Source organism: Carcharhinus amblyrhynchos, chromosome 8 (genome assembly GCF_965287045.1).
Source record: "Carcharhinus amblyrhynchos chromosome 8, sCarAmb.v2.hapA, whole genome shotgun sequence".
Lineage (NCBI taxonomy): Eukaryota > Metazoa > Chordata > Chondrichthyes > Carcharhiniformes > Carcharhinidae > Carcharhinus > Carcharhinus amblyrhynchos.
The window spans coordinates 120,803,326-120,821,275 of NC_137331.1; the positions used below are offsets into that span (position 1 = coordinate 120,803,326).

Below are 17,950 nucleotides of genomic sequence, written 5' to 3' on the forward strand. Positions count from 1 at the left end.
TTCTCTCCACCGATGCTGCTAGACTTGTTGAGCATTTCCAACGGTTTCTGTTTTTAATTTATGCAAGGCTTCACTGTCCCTTTTGTGGTTCCAGAAAAACAGGTAAAGGACACTTGCTGAAAGGGGAGATGGTGATGCAGTATTAATATTACTGGGCTTGTAATTTAAAGGTCCTGTTTAATGGTCTTGGGGCATGGGTTCAAACCCCTCCAGGTCAGCTGGTGGAATTTAAACTCATTAATAAGTCTAGAATACACAGCTGGTTGCAGTGACAGTGACCACTGATTTGCATTAAAGCCCATCTTGTTTACCTGTGCCCTTTTGAGAAGAAAATCTGCCACCCTTCACCCAGTCTGGCCTGTGTGTGATTTCAGACCCACAGCAATGTGATTCACTCTCAACTGCCCTCTGAAAGGGCAGCTAAGGATGTACAACAAATTTAGGCTTTTTTCTGCTTTATTTATGATTTTGTACACATCCTGGGCAGTGACTCAATGGAATTAATTGCCAGAGAAGGCTGTGGAGGCCAGATAATTGAGGGCACTTAACTCAGAAACAGTTCTTGATTGGTATGGGGATCAAAAGTTATAGGGAAAAGGCAGGACAATGGGGTTGAGAAACTTAGCTATGACTGAATGGCAGAGCAGACTCAATGAGCCAAATGGCCGAATTCTGCTCCTATACCTTATGGAATTGGACAATGCATGGCTCTTTAGAAGCACTGAATGGATCAAATGGGATGTTCTTGCAAGTTCCTCTGATATTGAGCTAAAAAAACATGATAGGCGAGTACAAGAATGAACAAACTGACTACAAACATAACTTCAAATAGTCCGCGGCATTTTGTATTTCCTACGTGTTGACTGGGCTATTATGTACACACGAACAGGAACCAAGACATCTAGAAACAAAGTCAACATTTAGCAGCCTATTTAAATATGATGGGGATGCTAATAAAATTAATTACTAGATTCAGGTATCCCATATTGTACTGAAAGAACTTCAAAGCAATTCCCAAGCTATGTTCAAAAGGCTTGAATTGAAACAGGAACAAAGTTGGAGAGTTTTTGGTTTTGAAATCTTCGGCCCCCTACAGAGGTAACTTGCTCATTCACGGCCCTCCATTCATCGTTCAGTTTTTCATGTTTGGTTACATTAATAGTAAAGGATTTCTTTTGGTAATTTAAAGTTTATTTATTAGTCACAAGTGAGGCTTACATTTCACTGCAATGAAGTTATTGTGGAATTCTCCTAGTTGCCACACTCTGGCACCTGTTCGGGTAAATGCACCCTAACCAGCGCATATTTTGGACTGTGGAGGAAACCGCAGCACCCAGAGGAAACCCGTGCAGACACTGGGAGAACATGCAAACGCCACACAGACAGTGACCCAAGCAGGGAATCGAACCTGGGTCCCGAGATCCACCCAATCTGTTACACAAAATACTAAATTTGTTTTAATCTATGCAGTCAGACTTAAAATTATAACCAATTGTGGTTAGTCTTTAACACTGCAAACAAGCAGCAGGAATTGAATAGTAATGCTCGCGTGCTTTCCAACGTGAGTGTGTAAGGCAGCTCCCTAATGACTGAGAGCTGTGGCTCTTACTATATTATGGTCCAAGAAAACAAGACAGCCTCAGTGGAGAGCAGCAGAATGAACCTGGCCCAATCTCCACATTTCTCAACATCCAACCATATAAACTGTGAATCACACTTTCACTCTCTAGCCCCAGGGTGCTCAATACTCCTATGCTGCCCAAAGTACTATGCTGGTTGAGCTCAAATGATGAGGGACCGGAGTCCAGGAACCCTTTGTTCTTTATAATCAGTTGCAACATTTACTGACAAAGCCATCAAGAGGTTACTTTGAGAGACTCACAGGCACACCAAAAATCTTCAACTGTATTAAAATGAAATTATTTCAAATTTTTCTCATGTTTAATTTAAATACTTTCAATTAAGAGACACATGATTCAAGACTCACCAATGCTGGGGAAAAGTGCATGCTCACTCCAAGTCTTATCGACTAAGGGTACTGCCCATTCTTTTGCCCCTGCATTGGTTTCACTGCCATCCTGGCCCCAGGCAGGCTGGTCCGGGCTTCTTTTTGCATTTGCCAATACTGGGATTTGTCGCCATTTTTCATCTTTAGCTGCATTAATCTGAGTGGGCAGTTTCGCTGGGACATCACACCAGCCTCCTCCATTCACTGTTAGCTGTTCACCCCACCCGGCAGCAACTTTGAAGAAAAAAGGGAAAAAAAAAGAATACACATCAACGAGCCTTATTCAGCGTCAGAGATTTGACCTGGTCTGAAGTAGTGGCTGTGTTTACCATCATTTGTTGCGCCAGAGAGACATTTAAAATGCATTTTATAACTGAAACCAACATCAAGTTGATTGGTACCAAAAAATAATTCCAAAATTAGTTGCATATATTAATAAATCCAAGTAAGAATCCAAGTAAATTAATCCTCTTCTGAAGAGGTTTTGAGTTATATGCTGATGGCAACTTTAGGTCTGAATAACAAGCGATCTAATTGAGCAAACTCCTTTTTAATCGGCAATGGCTGACTGTTGGTTATGAATATTAAGTAATTTATCTTCAAAACTGGGAACAATTTAAGCTCTTTTTTGCAAGGAAGTGTCAGTTGTGGCTTAGCAGCACCTCTGCCCCCAGCTCCAAAGCCTTGAAAACAAAAATCTAAGCTGACTTGCCCAAATACAGTACAGAGGGAGCCCTGCATTGTCGGAGACACCGTCTTTCAGATGAGATGTTCTACTGTCTCAGGTGCAAATAAAATGGGCATTATTACAAAGAATGAGCAGGGGAGTTCTCCCAGTGGTCTGACCAGCATCTATCCCTTGATCACTAAGCAGATCATCTGCTCAGACTCTCATTGTCATTTGTGGGGAGCTTGCTACATACAGATTGGCTGCCACATTTCCTACATTGCAAATAACAAGATTTCAAAAGTAATTGATTGGTTATAAAGTGCTGCGGTCATGAAAAGATCTGCAGAAAATCAAGTCTTTGTCTTTTAAAACTAAATACAACTAGAAATGAAGATTCTAGAGACACTGTTTTCTGGGAATGTGGCACAGACTCATAAGAAAATGTTATTACAACACTATTTGACACTCAACTTGGTGCTCAATGCTATTAATTCATCACGCACCAACTCGGAGTGTCGGATAATTTTCCTGCATTGCAGGATTTCCATCCACTGTATTTAAGTCCTCCTCCTACTGACCAACCTGCAGTTTCTGCTCCTTTGGTCTTCCGAGGGCCCAGCCCAGCTGAGGCTACCGTATGTTGCTGTGCAGAAACAGTTTCCGATCCAACTGCGGGCAGACTGGAATCCACAGAGGAAGTTTCATTGATGCCTTTATCGCGTCTGCGTTGTTGTCGTTTTTCCCGGCTACTGATTTTGGTTTCCCATGCCCCTGTAAAAGAACCAAACTTTGGATAAATATTTGAAAAAAAGTATTTAAAAAATATAAACAACTCTCCTTTTTATTGACTTATTATTGTCACGTGTAGTGAAAAGTATTGTTTCTTGTGCGCCTTACAGACCGTTTGTAGAGAAGGAAACGAGAGTGCAAAACGTAGTGCTGCAGTTATAGCTAATGTGAGGTAAACCCATTCAAAAGTCTGATGGCAGCAGGGAAGAAGCTATTCTTGTGTCGGGTTGATGTGTGACCTCATACTTCTGTCTCTTTTACCTTCATGAAGGAGGTCGGGGACAGAGAATGTCCGGGGTGCGTGCAGTCCTTAATTATGCTGGCTGCTTTTCCGAGGCAGTGACAAGTGCAGTCATAACTCAAAACAGAATCAGATAAATACTTGAAAGGGAAAAATGGACTTGCCAAAGGGAAAGGACAGGGAATGCGGGACTAACTGGACTGCTTATTTGAACAGTCAACACATACAAAAGGGACTGAATGATTTCTCTTTCGTAGTGTCTCATTGCACGATTGTGTGGAGAAATGGGACTCAGTGAACAATACTGAGGCATTGATTGCAATGGACCTCCTTCCACATCACGCCACCGTAATGCTGCTATGACGATACTCTTTAAAGTTACAATTTAAAATTTCTCTTGTAGTAAGCCTAAATCCTCGAATCATAGAATCCCTGCAATGCAAAAGGAGGCCATTCGGCCTGCACCAGCTTCCGAAACAGCATCCCACCCAGGCTCACTCCCCACCCTCTCCCTGTAAATCTGCATATTTACCATAGCTAATCCACCTAACTTACACCCGACTGGATGCTAAGGGGCAATTTACCATGGCTAGTCCACTTAACCAGCATATCTTTGGACAGTAAGAGCTAACTTAATGTGGCCAATCCGTCTAACCTCAAGTTTCAGGTATCAGACTCAATTTCCAAAGCCAAGCTAGCAGAAAAGTTCTTTTATCGTGTGTTTGAATGCAATAATTTAACTGCATTGATCCAATCAGTTAATTCGCTGTCCAGTCTGAAATACCAGATTGAAAAATTGTCAGTTCTGCACTCCCTTGCAGGATATGCACCAAACTAAAAATAATCAACACCTATTTTTAAATTGATCAATAACTGGTGAATTGATTGATAACTGATTAATAACTTTGTGAACTGCTGCTTATGGCAAGGTGATCAATACAGATTCTTTTTCCAAAGCTAGGGGAGTCTAAAACTGGGGAGCATAGGTTTAAGTTGAGAGGGGAGGAATACAAAAGAGCATTTTTTTTCATTCAGAGGGTGATGAGTGTCTGGAACAAGCTGCCAGAGATAATAGCAGAGGCGGGTACAATTTTGTCTTTTGAAAAGCATTTTGGAAGTTACATGGGTAAGATTGGTATAGAAAGATATGGGCCAAAAGTGGGCAATTGGGACTCGCTTGATGGTTGAAAACTAGGCTGTATGGACAAGTTGGGCTGAAGGGCCTGTTTCCATGTTGTAAAAATCTATGACTGTCGTTACAAGAACTTGGGCAAGATTTTTGAATGGACCTACCTCACAATAAGGTGATCTTTCCCTACACCCTAGCTATGACTGCCACACTACGTTCTGCACTTTCTCCTTTCCTTCTCTATGAATGGTGTGCTTTGTCTGTATAGCATGCAAGAAACAATACTTTTCACTGTATACTAATACATGTGACAATAATAAATCAAATTAAGCAACAGTAAGTTGTTAGACAGTGTTGTGAAAAATCTTGTACCAGCAGGACGGAGGAAGTGATTGTGAGATGCTGAGTTTTTAAGAGAGAAATGGAAGATAAAATGTAAGGACCACTGTCTAGTTGAGTAAGAATACATCTGAGGGTAAAAAGGAATTACTGAGCTGAACAGCTGTCAGGTGTGGCTAAGTGGGTAGCACCATTGCCTCTGAGTCAGCAGGCTGAGGTTAAATCTCATTCCTGAGAGGTGAATACACCATCCTGACTAACATTGCACTGGAATGTCAGAGAAAACACTGTACCCGTTGGAGATGCTGAGTATTTTCCAGTCCTTGTACAGTACTATTTCTTTGGGTTCAGTACTAAAACTAGTGCCTTTTTTGATATGCATTGTTGACCTGGACTGCAGCACTGGGGGTATAATTTCAAACCTGTAGATGATACAAATACCTGGAAATGTAGTGAGTACAGTCGCAGACTTTGAGGGCAGGGCCAGTGACGACAACTAACAGATAAAACATAATGCAGGAACAGTTAAGGGGGGGATTTCACAGCTACTCAAAATTATGAGGTGTTTTAATAGGGAGAAAATCCCTAGTCGCCACACTCCAACGCCTGTTCGGGTCCATTGAGGGAGGAACTGTTTCTAAAGCTAGGAGGATCAACAACTGGAGGACAAATATTCAAGATATTTTACAACAGAACGAAGGCGAGCAGAGGGGGAGCAATGGTAGTTTAGTATATAAAGCTTATTGAGTTATGATGATCTGGAATGCGTTGCCTGAAAGGGTTCCAAAAGCAGATTCAGTAGCAACTTTCAAAAGCAAATTAGATACAAACCAGAAAAGGAAGGGGAAAGAACATGGGAGTCGGACTAATAGGATACTCTCAAGCACAGCCACAATGGGTCGAATGGCTTCTATGATACATACAGATCACCTCCTAAACCAACCACCCAAGGGCCCTGGGTGACAGAAGGGAGGGCCGCTGCTGCCAAGGGCACAATTCTTTTGGAATAACAAAAGGTGAAGGGAGAGATGTGTGTGCAGATACAGTGGTTGGCATTACTGCTTCACAGTGACAGGGCTCATTGGGTCACTGTTCGTGTGAAGTCTGCAGATTCTCCCCATGTCTGCATGGGTTTCCTCCAGGTGCTCCAGCTTCCTCCCATTGTCCAAAGACACGTAGGTCAGATGAATTGGCCACGTCCAAAGATATATTGTTGTTCGTCCACCGTCATTGATGAGGATCTCGACACCATTAGTCATTTTGAGGCTGGCTGCAGTGTCTCCGAAGATGACTGATCAGGCCAATTCAGGCATGGAATGTCCTGGCACATATTGGACAGACTTGTGTAGACACTGTAGTTGTTGCGCTGGTGGTGCTTAAGTTGTGCTTCAGCAATACACCTTACTTTGTGAGCTTGACAGCCTTTGTGGATGAGGCAGCGCCAGGTAGGGCGGTTTTGTGCCAGCGTTTCCCAGGTGGTCGTGTCAATGTCAAGCGACTTCAGTGAGGCCTTGAGTGTGTCTTTGAAACGTTTCTTCTGCCCTCCATGCGAGAGTCTTCCAGCAGAGAGTTCCCCAAAAAGGAGCTGCTTGGGTATGCGCTCGTCTGGCATACGGATGAAATGACCTGCCCACCGGGTCTGCACTCTCATCAGCAGTGTGTGGACTGATGGTAGACTTGCTCTAGAGAGAACTTCAGTGTCTGGTACTTTGTCTTGCCATCGGATGCGTAATATTCTGCGAAGACAAGCCATGTGGAAATGATTGAGCTGTCTTGCATGCTTTCGATACACAGTCCATGTTTCACAGGCATACAGGAGGGTGGCAAGTACTGCGGCGCTGTAGACCTTCAGTTTTGTTGTTGGGCTGATTCCTCGACATTCCCATACAGCGGAGCGCAGTCTACCAAAAGCAGAACTTGCCTTTGCTATTCCTTTGCTATTGCCTTTGTTAACTTCAGTATCAATAGTCACTGCTTGGGAGAGGATGCTGCCAAGATAAGTGAACTGGTCCACCGCCTGTAGTTTCTGCCCTTTGATTGTGATTATGGGTGCTGTGTTCAGTGCATGAGGAGCAGGCTGGTGCATGACTTCAGTCTTTTTAATGTTGATGGTGAGTCCAAAGTTGTCACAAGCCATGGAAAATTTGTCCGTACTGACTTGCATCTCTGACTCTGAGCCAGCATACCTGGCGCAGTCATCAGCAAAGGAGGAAATCTCTCAGAACAGTCTCTTTCACTTTGGTAAAAGCTTGAAGTCTCCTCAGGTTGAAGAGCTTCCCATCCACTCCGTACTTGAGGCTGATTCCAGCAACACTGTCCAGGAAGACATCATTCGGCATGGCAGTAAACATCGTGCTGAACAGTGTGGGTGTGAGCACACAGCCCTGTTTGACGCTATTGGTGACTGGGAATGCCTCAGAGGATTCTCCGCCATCCAATACTCTGGCCTGCATGGAACTGGTGTACCATATGAATGAATTTGGGGAGGGCAGCCGAGCTTTGACATGATCCTCCACAGGCCTTGTCAGCTTACAGTGTCAAAGGCTTTCGTGAGGTCAAAAGGTTGTATACAGCTCGCAATTCTGCTCCTGACACTTCTCCTGAAGTTGGCGCACAGCAAAAATCATGTCAGTAGTCCCACGACCTTTGCGAAGCCATACTGACTCTAGAAACAGGCCCAGCTCCAGATGAGTGACCAGACGATTTAGCAGGACTCTTGCGAGGGTTTTTCCTGAGATGGAGAGCAGCGAGATTCCTCGGTGGTTGCCACATACTTGCCGACTGCCCTTCCTCTTGTAGGGGTGTACGATGGAAGCATCTTTAAGTTCCTTAGGAATGGAACAACTCGGTGAGCTTCTTGGTAAGTGCAGGGCCAGCAGCTTTATAGATCTCTGTGGGTATGGCATCTGCCCCTGGAGAGCTGGCTGACAGCTTTCGTGACTTCGGTTAGGGCTGGTGGGTCATCCATGGCGCTGTTGATATCAACCTGGGGAATCCTGTCTATTGCCTCATCGTTAATAGATGACAGTTGGTTGAGGATGGCTTCAAAGTGTTCAGCCCATCTCTGCAGGGTCTGAGCCTTCTCTGTAATGAGAGTTGTACCATCTGTACCCCTCAAGAGGGGGGAATTCCCAAGAGATTGAGGTCTATAGAGAGTGTTAAGGGCTTCATAGAACTGTTTCAAGTCGTTTCTGTCAGCGTATTCCTGTATTTCATCTGCCTTGGCGCTCATTCTGGACTGTCCTGCGAGCACTGGTAAAAGCATTTTTCTTGGCAGCTGAAGATAGGTCGTTCTGACAGGCCCGATGAAGACGGTGCTTTTCAACAAGTATCTCCTCATCATTCTCATCGAACCAATCATGCTGCTTGCGGGTGGAGGGCCTGAGCGTCTTCGGCGCAGATGTATGGATAGCATCCCTGAAGCATTCCCAGTCATCCTCAGTGCTGCCTGCGAGGTGTAGGCCAGCAAGCGTGATTTCTAAGTCTCCAGCCAGCGCTGAAGCTATGCTGGCGTTCTTGAGCTTGACCACATTGATTCTTTTCATAACCTTGCTTCCTTGTGGTTGCCTCTTGGGTCTGATGCAGAGCCTCATTTTGGAGACAATGAGCCTGTGATCTGTCCAGCAGTTAGCACCACACATGGCCTTGGTTACTCTGACATCCTGCCTGTCTTTTCTCCTGACAATGACATAGTTGATAAGATGCCAATGCTTAGAGCAGGGGTGCATCCAGGGGGCCTTGTTATGGCTAGGCAGTCAGAAGGTTGTGTTGGTGATGAGGTGGTTGTGTGCTGCACAGGTCTTCAGTAAGAGTAGGCCGTTACTATTACACTTACCCACTCCATGCCTCCCAAGGTCTCCCTGTCAGATTGCAAAGTCACACCCTACTCTTGCATTGAAATCGCTAAGCAAGATCAGCTTGTCGGTACTGCTCACTGATGATAGTAGGGCATCTAGTTCTTCGTAGAACTTGTCTTTCATCTCGTCTGGGTTGTTCATTGTGGGGCATAGGCACTGATCAGGGTGGCTTGACTTCTGTTCTGTAGCGGAAGCTGTAATGTCATAAGCTGGTCGTTCACACCCTTGGGTGGACTATCAAGTTTCTGAACAAGGTGACTCCTGACGGCGAATCCAGCTCCATCATCGTGATGCTCATCGCTGCCGCGACTGCTCCAGAAAAAGGTGTATCCACCTCCAGTTTCAGTCAACTGATCTACATTGGCAAGACGAGTTTCGCTCAGGGCTGCGATGTCAATGTTGTATCTTGCAAGCTCTCTGGCAACTAAGGCTGTTCTTCTCTCTGGTCTGTCTGCTGTAGGGTTGTCCAAAAGCGTGCGCACGTTCCAAGTGCCAATGGTAGGTGGTGTTACCTTGTGTTTTATTTTGTTTGTTCAACTGCAAGACGGCATCCCCACCAGCTGCGGTAAACTGGCCAAGGTGTAGTGAAGCAGACAATGTTTAGGGCACCTTTTCGAGCCCCTTCCTCATTCTACGGAGGTGAGCAGTGCATTCCTGAAGAGGACTGCCCAGTCACCCAGGTAGATGCCGAGTTCGGTCTGCTGCTTCGGTCAGCGGAAAACAACCATTAGACCTGAGCCACCTGCGTGCCAGGTCCGTGACTACAGCTCCCGATGTATCTACACCTGCTGCTTCATCGTTCGCCCATCGCCACAGGACTTCAAGGGTTGAACATGACACTGATGATGATACTGTTGAAACTAGCGCTTGATTTGGATTAAAATGAGGGAGAGTTGTGCAGCGTCAGCCTCACTTTCTCTTCCCAATTCCCATCTAGATCCAGTGGCAAGACAAGAGTCAAGATGGCTGGAGGTGGGACTAGGTGCAGTGGATGACCAGGATGTCTTCTGTGTTTTGTCCCGCTCTTAGCATTCCACAACGCTTGCAGAGACCGCCTTCTTGACCATTGGACCTTCCATTGGTCTCGTCCGCTCAACCCACTGGACTCTGTCTTCACATGCTGGGATAGACATCTCCCTATCTCATCAAGGGTTGAGACCCATTGGCTACCCTGACCTGGTTTAGCTGGCTTGTCGAGACAGTTGCCTGGGGTGTGGCTGCTATTGCGTGCAAACAGCTGTGGGGAGCCACAGGTGAGAGCTGAGTGCGAGGTGGGGACAAAGGATGGACAAACTGCCCTGAAAGGACGTGACATGTTTCCCCACCAAAGGTAATACCCCTCCCTGACACCCCATACACGTCCAAAGATATATAAATTAAACGGATTAGCCAGAGAAAATACGTGGCACTATGGGAATAGGGCAGAGGGGAGGGTCGAAGTGGGATTTTGTTTTGCCGAGTCAGTACAGACTCGATGGGCTGGATGGTTTCTTTCTGCACTGTAGGGATATTAATTTATGGAATGTATCGGAGGGGAAAGAAATGGCAAAGGATGATCTGTTGAATGCAGACAATCTGAAGCAAACCCATGTAAATGTTTTGAACAACAATCGATTCATACCAGAAAATGCTAACGCTGGGAGTTTTAACAATAGCCATTTCACTCGGATATGGGTTATCACATCTTAGCAAAGAAAGACTTATCTTCACAGGAATATAACTGAGTGCATTGTGAGTATCAAATCCCAAAATAACAAGTACACTTTGTCTTGGGAATTGCAAATTACTCAAATCACTAGTGCATGAAATTGCATGAAAACTTTTCGCATCACATATTTAAAAAAGAGCTTCATAAGAAAAAAAACAAAATGTTTCTTGGTGTGTGCGGCATGTTCAAGATAGAAATGGACAGATTTCTGGTTGTAATGACATCAAGGCAAAAGGGGATAGTGCAGGAAAGTGGTGCTGAGATAGGTCAGGCATGGTCTAGTTCAATGGCAGAGCAGGTGTGACGGGCTGAATGGCCTACTTCTGCTCTGATGCATAAATCAGAATCAAATTTCGTTAACCCAGCAGCTCAAAGTTAACAAAGTTATTTTGACAAATTGTCAGATCTTGAGTTAGAATGGCTGCTCTTTATTTTCCATGCAACATCACTACTACAAGAGTTTTTATTACGAAAAAGGCTTAAAAACAGTCCACTTCTAAACTTGTCACATGGTATTGGCCTGAGTGAGGAAGGAATCCCTCACATTTGAAGCTGGATATCAAAATTAGACTTTTTCATTCATCTTAGTTCTACCACAACTATGCTACTGAACACAGGATGGGAATCAGGGTTAAGTAGGGGTCAGTAGGCATGTGCAGACACAATCATGTTTCCTTTCGGATATCTTGGATATAACGAAGGATTTTTTTTAAAAAGAAGAAAGCTTTTTAAAGGAAGTTTATTTATTGGTGTCACAAGTAGGCTTACATTAACACTGCAATGAAATTACTATGAAACTCCCCTAGTCACCACACACTGGCACCTGTTTGGGTACACTGAGGGAGAACTTAGCACTGCCAAAGCATCCAAGCAGCACATCTTTCGGACTGGGTGGTAACCAGAGCACCCAGAGGAAATCCACGTGGACGTGGGGAGAACATGCAAACTCCACACAGTCAGTGGCCTGAGCCAGGAATTGAACACGGATCCCTAGCACTGCAAGGCAGCAGTGCCACTGTGCTAGCCCGAAGGCTGAATTTTAAATATAGCTTTCAACTGAAACTTCCTGACTAACCGATGGAAGGGTTAAGCAAGAACCCAGTTGTTGCAGCCCACCGTGGAAGTAATGGTGTTGGTTGGAGAAGGAAAGGCCTCTTACACAAAGAAGATGAGCTCACAAGATGACTGCAGACTGAGTATTCTCAGGGACAATCTTATGCCACATGTTAAGCCTGATAGGCAGCAAAAGATGAAGCAGCTTGAATTAGCAATTGGAAAAGTTTTGGTGAAATTTTCAGGTTAGCGTGGGCACCAGGATCATATTTGGGAGCTGGCAGTGGAGAAAGGCAATATCAGGGAATCTTGGAGGTGAAACCAAAACTGACTACCTCAGGTGGGGTGGGATGGAGAAGGCCTAACACAGCAGACTGGAGTGATATCAACAACAGCTGAAATCAATGGGCAAAGCAGGTGAAAACAGAAGGGGAGATGTACCACAGAAAGGTTAGGGAGAAGGGAAAAGGATCCCAGGGAAGATGAAGGGAGCAGGCTAACAGCCTTTACATTCAAATTATTAGAATTAAAATCAGGAATCTTGAAACACCAAGTGGAATAGAGGATCGTAGAATCCCTACAGCGCAGGAGGCCATCTGACCCATCGAGACTGCACCGACCAAAATCCCACCCAGACACTATACCCATAAACCTATGCATCTATCCTAGCTACTCCCCCTGACCCAAGGGGCAATTTAGCTTGGCTAATCCACCTAACCCTCCTAACCCTTTGGAGGGTGGGAGGAAACCAGAGCACCCGGAGGAAACCCACGCAGACACAGGGAGAACATGCAAACTCCACACAGACAGTGACCCAAGCCGGGAAACTGAACCCTGGTTCCTGGCACCGTGAGGAAACAGTGTTAACCATTGTGCCACATGATGCAAAGCTGACAGGAGCTTGGCTGTAGTCAGGGTGAAACTGGAAACTAAATATTCCCAACTAGGAGGAGGGAACAAAAGAGGGATGACATTAATTAATAACACAATTAGAGCCATAATAGAAAGAACATTTCCAAGCTGATGGCAGTCAAGTATTCTATATGAGAATTGTTAAATGGAAGGTGGCTCCCACAAGGAGGGGAGTGTGCTGCATTTGAGGCCAGCTGCTCAGTGAATTACTGCCACGGGGGAATGACGTTTCAACGTACACCTGGCTAACCAACCAGATCCTGCAGGCAGCAAATCAGCAGCAGCTCTCTAGGTTCAGACATTGTGCCACTCCTTCTGAATCTGTACATAAATAGTCTGCTTATAACACCATTGGGAAATCCATCTATGGCAATGATATTGCACCCTCTCCTTTCCTTCTCCTTCTATGAATGGTATGTTTTGTCTCTGTAGTGCACAAGTAACAATACTTGCCACTGTATCCTAATAATGCAATAATAATAAATCAAATCAAATGCCTTTGATATTCAAACTAGTGACATTTCCACTCTGGGGAAGATTCAGTGGTCAAGCCAATCTTTCCCTGCCCGTTAATATTGTTTTCCTACAAACACATATTCACCTGCACAGTGCTAATACCTCATGAACACATTTGCAACCTAAATGGTCAACTCCTGAAATGTGGAGATTCCCCCTGTTTACTAGGGCTCAACCATCAACTGGCCTCTTACTGACAAAACGATCCATCTGAAAACGTCCGTGAAAGTCAAAGTAACCCAAACTGCCCAGCTCCACCTGGAGAGGAGACACCTCAACTTCAAGCCTTTGTTTGGCTTCATGCACTGTGCATGAGAAAAAGCACTTACTGGCAGTGGCATGATGTGCCCTTCCTTGATTGTCAGATGTCTGCAGTAGAGTTCTACCACATAGTCTTTGAGACGCAGTGGCAAAATTGGTGAACTGACTTTCTGACAAAAGTTTTGTCAATTCACTAATTTTTCTGCCCACAGACAGTGCAACTCCCCTTCAAGATACCTAAATGTGATTCACCTTTGCCACTTCCTCAACAAATGGCTTGAACATTTGACAACAGGTAGTGCTATATATCATATTACCTCCCACCTTATTGTCAATCAGGATTTAACTAGCCACGTAAGGAAATTTGGCATGTCAGCTATGACTCTGACCAACTTTTACAGATGCACCAAAGAAAGCATTGTTTCTGATTGTATCACAGCTTGGTATGGCTCCTACTCTGCCCAAGACTGCAAGGAACTACAAAAGATCGTGAATATAGCCCAATCCATCATGTAAACCAGCCTCCTGTCCATTGACTCTGTCTATACTTCCTGCTGCCTTGGCAAAGTAACGAGCATAATTAAGGACCCCATGTGTCCCGGACATTCTCTCTTCCACCTTCTTCTATCGGGAAAAAGACACAAAAATCTGAGGTCACATACCAACCGACTCAAGAACAGCTTCTTCCCTGCTGCTGTCAGACTTTTGAATGGACTTACCTTGCATTAAGTTGATCTTTCTCTACATCCTAGCTATGACTAACATTACATTCTGCACTCTCTCCTTTCCTTCTCTATGAATGGTATGCTTTATTTGCATAGCCTGCAAGAAACAATACTTTTCATGTATGTTACAACATGTGACAATAATAAATCAAATCAAGTCATAGTGGAATCATTCTTCACTGTTTTTTGAACTGAATTGGGTAATGTGCCTGGAACCTTCACATATGAAGATACATTTAAAACCTTCACCTTTGTGAAAATGATACACCTCTCAATGGACAAATACCATGTTGGCCAATTTTAAACTGTTGGCTTTCAACAAAAGTCAGTTATTTTGAAACGATCAAGAAAATTTTAAAGAAATCTTCACAGAGTTCATCTTGAAATCATATTTCGGAAAATGCAGTAATGGGACAGCTAAATTTTCTTCTCAATTGAAAAGAGCTTTGTTTTCTTTCTTGTTTTGTATTCACTCTCACTGGGTTTTAATTGCTTCGAGTTAGCCGTGACTCTGTTACAACTGGCTTCAGGGCTACATCGCAGCCGGTGGCACTCACACCTCAGAATCAGAAGATTGTGGGTTCAGGTTTCAGGACTTGAGCACAAACATCTCCGTTGGCCTTCAGTGAGGGAGTGCTACATGTCAGTGCTCTCATCTTTTTGATGAGATGTTTAGCCAAAGCCCCAATGTCATTACAAGCGAGGGTAAAAGACCCTGAGACACTACTGTGAAGAATGGTTGGGAGGCGTGTTGCTTTGTGGGACACAACAGTGCAACAGTTAGCTGCAGAGTTTCCTACATTACAACAGTGATGACACTTCCAGAGTAACACAATGAGTAAAGTGTGTAGGGATGCCCCGAGGTCAGAAAAAGTCCTGCCAGTTTTAAAGGCAAGCGATTTTTATGCATTGGAGGGGATTAAATCAGAGAGAGGATTCATGTACTTGATTGTGTGCACAGTGAGGTGAGGACTTCTGGAATTGGATTCCAGCAGAGTCCAAACTTTCAAGAGTTGGCGGAGGGTGAAAGGAAAGAGAAATTGGCAGAAAGTAAGAAAATATCAATGCAACAAGGACAGATAAAGATTTCCCTAGAGCAAACTTGGTTGTCTTCACTCTTCCAAAAAAAAATTGCAACATTCTTTTCCTCTTTGCTAAACTTGTAACAGAAACCAGATGAGCAAATATTGCAGACAGGAAATGTCAGCTTCTGAACCAATTCTCCTCTAGCACTGGTTGCCAGAACACGGCTCAATTATTGTCAGTAGCAAACAGTCCCTTATTGAGCAGGCATCCTTCTTGCACAGTCCAAAACAGGGAGCGCAGGCAGACTCTGAACTGTTCAGTACAAACAGCTAGGAGTTAAACAAATTCTCTTTTAGCTTTCTCCTTGTTAAAAAAGATGCTTAATAACGTTGGTCTTAAAATCAAAGCAAAATGATGATGTGGGTACCAGAAAGATCTAAAGGTAAAGTTACCGTAATTCCAGATGACAATCATCAATAATCTCAGAAAGACATTACTTAATAACAGCTTAATAAATCATGGCTGGGTAGGCAGCAGCATAGCGGTATTGGGCTGGACCAATACTACAGAAACCTAGGATAATGCCTGGGCATCTGTGTTCAAAACCCACCACAGCAGATGGTGAAATTTGGATTCAATAAAATTTCTGGAATTAAAAGTCTAACGATGACTATGAAACCACAGTCGATCATTGTAAAAACCCATCTGGTTCACTAATGTCCTTTAGGGAAGGAAATCTGTTGTCCTTACCTGGTCTGGTCTACATGTGACTCCAGAGCTACAGAAATGAGGTTGACTCTCAACTGCCCTCAGAAATGGAGGGCAGTTAGGGATGGGACTGGGCCAGCACTTGAATAACTTGAAAAAAATTGATAAGGGCCATTGTGATTGCAATTGAATAGGATCCCTACTGGTTCGATTATGAATGCTATGTTTGTTACTTCCAGTGACATTATTTTCCACCGACCAGTTGTTTACTAGAAGATTCCAGAATTTTCATTTATTTATTCAATCAGAGTTTTAGTTTGTCTTAAGGTTTTGCACCGGTTCACTGGAGTAGAACCTGGCACTACAGGTTTTCAGAGATTCTTTTCACCCACAAGCAAGGAAGCAAAGTTTTTTGGAAAATAAATTCACAGCAAAGTCAACAAAGTTCACCTTCAGTGAATGATGACAAACATAGGTGGGTTGTCCATGCTAAATTGCCCCTTTGTGTCAGGGGATTAGCAGGGTAAATACGTGGGGTTGTAGGAACAGGGCCTGGGTGGGATTGTTGTCAGTGCCGGCTTGATGGGCTGAATGGCCTCTTCCTGCACTGTAAGGATTCTATGATGAAGCACGGTTGATTCACAATTCAAATTAACACATGATTTGAATTAAAACTGCACAAAATAAAGGCTGTTATTTTTATTCAATGTGATCTTTCTACCATTTAGAACCATGCTGACATGGGAGTGTATCTCTGTTCCTTCACTGTCGCTGGCTCAAAAGCCTGGAGCTTCCTTCCCGTTGCACTGTGAGTGCACATACACCTCATGGGCTGCAAAGGTGTGAGACAATGGCTTTCGCCATCCTCTTAACCAGGGCTGGATAACCAAGTTATAAGTTTTAAAACTTATTTATTAAAATTAAAAAGTTTATTTGTTAGTCACAAGTAGGCTTACATTCGCATGACAATGAGGTGACTGTGAAAATCCCCTAGTTGCTGCACTCTGGCGCTATTTGGGAATACTGAGGGAAAATTTGTGTACATAGATCCCTGAAAGTTGGGAATCAAGTAGATAAGGTTGTTAAGAAGGCATACGGTGTCTTGGCGTTTATTGGTAGGGGGACTGAATTTAGGAGTCGCAGCGTTATGTTGCAACTGTACACAACTCTGGTGCGGCCGCACTTGGAGTACTGTGTGCAGTTCTGGTCCCCACATTACAGGAAGGATGTGGAGGCTTTGGAGAGGGTGCAGAGGAGGTTTACCAGGATGTTGCCTGGTATGGAGGGGAGGTCCTATGAGGAGAGGCTGAGGGATTTGGGGTTGTTTTCTCTGGAAAGAAGGCGGCTAAGAGGGGATCTTATTGAAACATATAAGATGATTAGAGGTTTAGATAGGGTGGATAGTGATAGCCTTTTTCCTCTGATGGAGAAATCTAGCACGAGGGGGCATGGCTTTAAATTAAGGGGGGGTAGTTATAGGACGGATGTCAGGGGTAGGTTCTTTACCCAGAGGGTGGTGAGGGATTGGAATGCCCTGCCTGCTGCAGTTGTAAATGCGCCTAGTTTGGGGGCGTTTAAGAGATCCGTGGATAGGTTTATGGACGAAAAGGGATTGGTTTAGGTTAGTGGGTCATTGTTTTGTAACTGGTCGGCGCAACATCGTGGGCCGAAGGGCCTGTTCTGCGCTGTAATGTTCTATGTTCTAATTTAGCATGGCCAATGCACCTAATCAGCACAACTTTTGGAATGTGGGAGGAAACTGAAGCATCCGGAGGAAACCCACGCAGACTCGGGGAGAACTTGCAGACTCCACACAGACAGTGACTCAAGCTAGGAATCGAGCCCAGGTCTCTGGCGCTGTGAGGCAGCAGTGCTAACCACTGTGGGAATAAATGTTGGTCTAGCCACTGACAATCCCCAAGCCAATAACAATAAGAAATTCAGAATACTTGGAATTCCATGCGTAAAAGCTTAATTTTGCTGAATGGAGGCATGTTGCCAAAGTTTT

The 17,950-nt window shown here is 44.3% G+C and overlaps 1 protein-coding gene across 2 annotated transcripts in view; it reads right to left on the bottom strand.

The window, feature by feature from the left end:
- Window positions 1-17,950, bottom strand: part of LOC145346872 (protein LYRIC-like) — a 72,858-nt gene that overhangs the window by 27,564 nt on the left and 27,344 nt on the right. Inside the window, exons 4-5 of one of the 2 annotated variants that reach the window (XM_080194732.1) lie at window positions 3,261-3,449; window positions 1,988-2,242 (exon numbers count right to left, since the gene is read on the bottom strand). In XM_080194732.1, coding sequence (XP_080050858.1) covers window positions 1,988-2,242; window positions 3,261-3,449 — 444 coding nt within the window. The remainder of the gene's footprint in view (window positions 1-1,987; window positions 2,243-3,260; window positions 3,450-17,950) is intronic. The other variant, XM_080194733.1, reaches the window with a different exon arrangement.